Source organism: Schistosoma mansoni, chromosome 5 (assembly GCF_000237925.1).
Source record: "Schistosoma mansoni strain Puerto Rico chromosome 5, complete genome".
Lineage (NCBI taxonomy): Eukaryota > Metazoa > Platyhelminthes > Trematoda > Strigeidida > Schistosomatidae > Schistosoma > Schistosoma mansoni.
The window spans coordinates 4,215,535-4,221,534 of record NC_031499.1 but is presented as its reverse complement, the minus strand read 5'-3'; the positions used below and the strand labels follow the sequence as shown (position 1 = coordinate 4,221,534).

Sequence of the window (6,000 nt, the reverse complement as noted above, 5' to 3'; positions counted from 1 at the left end):
TATTATACAAAAGAGAAAGCCATACTATTCAATTATTTAGATAGAATATGATGATAAACAAGAAGAAGGTACAATCATTGACATTTCCAAAAACAACATTCGAGGTCAACAAACTGATGTTTTTTTCTTAAAATCACTCTCTCCGTTAATGTACACTATTTTTATCATTATTATGACTTTGATAAAAGTATTTTATATTTGGAATCGCATGTTAGATTAGAACTCAAATATTAGGTGTGATGGATATATGTTATATTCAACCGCATATTCCTGACTGAGTCTTCAAGCTTCATTATTCAATCTAAACAGTTTCAAGAGAACATATGAAACACGTGTTTTATTCAGACCGAATGAATACTGTTGATTTACGTTAATGCGTCCCTGTTGGACAATGTTATCATTCTAATCACTTCCAGTTCTTTCCAGTTAACATTCATCTTTTTCATATCTACTTCTATTCTCCGGCGTAATGTGTTCTTTGGCCTTCCTCTTTTCCGCTCCCCTTCGGGATTCAAAATTAGGGTTTGCCTCGTAATACACATTGGTGATTTCCGTAATGTATGTCCGATCCACTTCCAACGTCTTTTCCTAATTTCCTCTTCAGCTGGAAGCTGGTTTGTCCTCTCCCATAAAACGCTGTTGTTGATAGTATCCGGCCAATGGATGTTGAGTATTTTGCGTAGACAGCTGTTTATAAATACTTGTACCTTCCTGATGATGGTAGTAGTGTGGTGTGAGCTACTGATATCGACATAAGTAGTATATATGGTGAGTAAGGAATAGAATATCTGACAGCAGAAGATTGAGAAGATCAAGAAGAGAAGAACAGAAATAAAAAGCAATTTGTGTGGAAATCCAGGAACAATGAAGCCTGAAGCAATTGAAGAACATTTTGCAAATAGTGTATCATAGCATGGTTTTTCGTATTTTACCAAGTAACGTTGTAATTTGTGCTAAATATATAGTTGGTTGTCCTCGCCTGTGTTCTCATTCACAACACATGTACTACTGTGAACCAGGTAAGACTATACTGATATTCTGACTTAGTATGGGACTTATTATTACTGCAATTATTGAGTTATCTGTAAAACCTGAATGTCATGAGTTCAATCCCTGTGAGAAGGCAACTGTGGAGGAGCTCAACTCTCAAACAAAATAGTTGTTCTGAGCAAAAATTTGTAAAGAATGAAGCTCTAACTTTGATCTAATCTCTACTATACACCATTAACTAATTTATGCAAATTATGTTACAGAATAGATTAGTTTAGTATGGAAATCATTTCGCCTCAAAGTCCCAAGCTGTAAACTCAATGGCTGTTCAGTGTTAGTTAGTTTACCACAGTCCATCTGCATCTGTTGTACGTTAAACTTATCTCTATAACTAACTAAACTAAATAAATAATTCTCTACAAGAGTCGAGTGAGAAGTCATTTCATTTTGGAATTCAACTCTACCCGTAGTGTAACAGTTATCATCTTCAAAAATACCGCTAACTCACTAAAACTAGAATTACGATCCACTTTATTTAATTTGTTGATAACACACTCGCTTCCATTGATGATAGCCATATGTAGTAGGGTTCTATGTGAGTATTCTTGAAAAAGAAAAATCGAATCAGGACAAAATAGCCCTTAATTGATCTTCGGTTTTCATAGTGTTTTCAGCGAATATCAATGCTTTGTAGTATCAGTTTATATGTTAAGCCCATATACTTTATTCTAGTTACTGGCCTAGCCAATTCGCCTATCCATTATGAGTCATATTTTGATCTTGTTAATTATTCGCTTACCAACCTTGACTACCTTGTTATATGAGCGCATGTGTATGTACCCTTCTTATCCTACCTATCACATGTCTGTCATTCATTTTTGTCTGACTATAAATGTTGATTAATGCTTGCTCATAGCGAGTTGGCTTCCCAGCCATCTCCAATACGCATTATCTTTCGCTTCGCTCTCGAGTTGGCTTACCCGCCAATCTCCACTATGTGTCATTTTTACTTTGCTCGCTAACATTTGCTCATGTGCTCACTGCCTTCTAGCCTATGTTATTTGTCAATAAAACTGTAGTTGCTGCTATCCTTCGTCTTCTGATTTTACGCACCGTTAAGTTGAGGATTATAACGGTTATCGAAGTAAACGATTAACGAATCACAGCACTACAGCTTAATGATGATCCATCAAAATAAATGTTATATAATTATACTCTTTATGTTCTTTGGTAAAAGGAGAGGTGATTGTATAAGAATTTATATACCATAAATATTATACAATGAAATAAAACATCATTGAAGTAAACCTATTTAGAAAAAGCATTTGGATATGAATAGGAAAGGTAGGAAATCATCATTGAAAAAAAATATACCTTTTAACATATACATTAACTAATGACAATGTAAATGGATATTAAATGGGAATTATTTCGTAATATTGTATCTTTTTTCTTAGATTTTTATTCTCACTGCATCCCAACATATGTAAATGAATGGATGGGTTAATCTCTTCTATGTGAGTATATATATGTGTGTGTGTGTTAAACTCACTTATACGATAGAAACTATACGTTTACTAAAATCAATATATATATGACAATAAATTCACAAAAAAAAGAAAAAACACAAATCTCTGATGATACTGATACTCCTTACTCCGACAGTGTGAATAACATGTATCCAGTAGTATTACATTCAATAAAGCATCGACTCAACATGTATGTTTATGTATTAAATAATTAATGTAGCATATATTTCGTACTACATTTGAAAATTTTTGAAAATACATCGGTTAAAATATGGTTTGCTTATTTTTTGGTGTGGGCTACTTATGTTCACATAAGTAGTATATAACGATGGTCAGGCATTGAATGTATTTCAGTAGAAGATCAATCAGGGAAAAACGAGAACGGGACGGAATTGTTATGAAAATGCATCAACAATAATAGTCAGAGACGATGGACTAATATTTGTAGAATGAACGGTCAAGATTGAGACAATTGATTGATAGTTTGCAAATTAACTATTTACTGTATAATAAAGAAAGATGGATAGTGGCTAGCAGTGCGATCCGGGACGCAAGTTTTGTCCTATCCCAAACTCATCAGCTGGATGTATCTGCATCTCACAGTTGATGTTCACTCTGGGACTTGGACCAAGTACCGTTTGCTTCAAATGTCATCACAATATCCACTTAACTACTGAGTCCTGATAGCCACTTGGTTGTGCAATGGGGTGAAGTTTAAATTCACTTACTATTGTTTGTTTGAATCTTTCCATTTAGGACTGCGATTGATCAGTTTACTGTATAGTTATCAGGTTTTGGTGAGATATTCTGTAATTTTGTGCTAAAATACATTCGATTGTCTCCAACCATGTTCTGTTCACTACAATTTCATTCATATATAGTGTGTAATACATTGAACATTGAATATGGGTAACTATCTGCTTATTGTTCATTTAGATGGATATTGTATTTATATATACAAAACGGAAGATTATTCACTTCCTAATATCAATAGGGTAAAACTAATGCTGATATGTTTGTTTGAAAGGTCACCTTCTTTTATGTATCATTACACAGTAATATAATAATCAACTTACTTTCATAAAATCAACACTGGAATTTAGCTTATTTTCTCGTTGAAATAAAATTAAAAATTCTTCATCAGTTGGAAGTAATTGAGCAAGCTAGTGAACGATAAACAAGTAAGAAAGTTCAATAAATAACAATATAAGTAATAGAGAGTAAATGTGTAAACCATCGAGTATCAGTTCAATGGTATAAAAGTTAGGTTCTCATTAAAAGACCTGGACACCTAGGGTTTGATTCGTGGGGAGGGCATGGATACATTATTGAAGAGTGCCGTATCAAAACAAAACAGTTTCCTAGTGTTTCCTGATTTTCAATGGTCAACTAGCTTATATACATATATTTATTTGTTCATATCATCATGCTGTTTATTATCAGTACGTTTGCAATTAATACTGTATGGTTTACTGTTTTACTGCATTTGGTTGATCACTGAGTAAAAAGCAGTATATTGTTTGTTTGGTCTTTTAAGTCCTAACTGATTCTTATGGATCAGGTTGTAATACGGCCAAATAAGTGAATGTACTAATGAATGTACTACACTACAATGTTAGATAGCTGAAGGTAGTCGATAGGATTCGATCAGTGTTAAAGTCTGTAGACAAATATGACCATCACTAATTGCAACCATCTGACACATTTTATGATCAATAACTCCATCCATCTTCATTTATAAATAATGATACACAAACCACCATGACTGAGCTGACATTTCTCACATACATAATATATATTTTTCCCTTAAAAGAAGAGCGAAGGTCCGATGCAAAATGATACTGGTTTTAACTTACCGTTGAGGTATCTATAAAAAAACATTCCATTTAATTAATATACGGGGTTTGTAGAAATCACAGAATTTTCATAATTTAAATCAAGAATTTTTATTAGCTCAAATACTGCTGAAAACCGGGGGGGCACTGGATGGGTATGTCGTCCTAACATGTGATTACTCAGTAGCACACACTTGCGCCTAATTGGAGATGGATTCCAGGATTCATAGCCTTGAGATTAGCACTTGATGTTGAGACCATTACTTTACAAACCGATGGTTTGCACTCCTAACTTTAACCAATTTGTGACCTTGCCAAACCATCAATGGCACGTGATGGATAAATATCTCTTGTTGGACATGGTTGAACTGTTCTGGTCACAGCTTCTCACTAGACCTTCAGGAATTGTATTTCAAAGTTAGCCACTAGTAAACACATGATTATTAACTTTAGGGAGGGTTTGTGGAGGTGATCGAATTTTTATAGCTTACAACATTAACTTGCCTTAGTTAGATAAGCCTATGTAAGGTTAACAACTTGAGTGAATTACATCGTTTCCTCGTTGAAACATCACCACTCCGTTCAGCTTCTCAGTGGATTTCTTTCATTATTCTAAAATGTTTTTAGTCTAACTTCAAACAATCCACGTTATTCCTCACTAGTGACTGTCTTCAAGATCAGTTTCTTGGATTTCTAGTGAGAAGCCGTGACCAATGGAGTTCAACCGAGTCTGTAATAGAGTTAGTTACTCACTGAAGACAATGGTAGACGGTGGCGCAATATCGTGGATTGGTTGAGGCTATACATTAACACTGTTGGATACCGGCTCAGTGGTCCAGAGGTAGGGAGTTGGCGCACGAGACCGAAGGTCCTGGGGTCGAGTCCCTTTGGTGAGGGGTTATGGATGAGCACTTTTGAGAAGTCCCATACCAGGATGAAACGGCCGTTCAGTGCCTCTAAATTTTAAATGGTGGTCCAACATTCATCCATTTATGAAATCAGTTGAAACTCAATAATCTCCACAACCCTACACTGATATTTAAATTAGGAATAAATGGCTTGATATACTTATATTAATAAAATCGAAATGAATGTTTAAACTTAGACAATATGTCATATAAAGGGTATTAGTCGATCTATATAGACAGTGAAGTAATCTTGGTTAAATTCACTTAGTATTGTTTGTTTGAATAAGAGACTGATCAATTGCAGTCCTAAACATCAATCGGAAGATTCAAACAAACAATACTAAGTGAATTTAAACTTCACCCTATTGCACAACCAAGTGGCTATCAGAACTCAGCAGCTAAGTGGATAACGCGACGGTGTTTAAAACGAACAATACTGGGTTCGAGTCCCAGAGTGGACATGAACTTTGAGGTGCAGGTACATCCGGCTGACGAGTCTCAAATAGGACGAAAGGCGTGTCCTGGATTGCACTGCTAGCCACTATCCATCTGTGCTTATATGCTTTTGAATTAAGGCTATATCGAGGCAATACGCACAGTATGCACATATGCCAATTAGAGACTGACCAGTTGCAGTCCTGAACATCAATGGGAGGATTCAAACAAACAATAAGTGAACTTAATTCAAATGATTTTCCTACCATTTATCTGTAAATTCATTAGAATCATGAAGTGATC

At 34.9% G+C, this 6,000-nt stretch overlaps 1 protein-coding gene across 1 annotated transcript in view; it reads right to left on the bottom strand.

Moving 5' to 3' along the window:
• Smp_146280 (putative calbindin-32) overlaps positions 1 to 6,000 on the bottom strand; it is a gene marked incomplete at both ends in the record, with an annotated part of 62,862 nt that overhangs the window by 14,623 nt on the left and 42,239 nt on the right. The window contains one exon of the mRNA XM_018797683.1: positions 3,596 to 3,682. Within this exon, the coding sequence (XP_018652701.1) occupies positions 3,596 to 3,682 (87 nt within the window). The remainder of the gene's footprint in view (positions 1 to 3,595; positions 3,683 to 6,000) is intronic.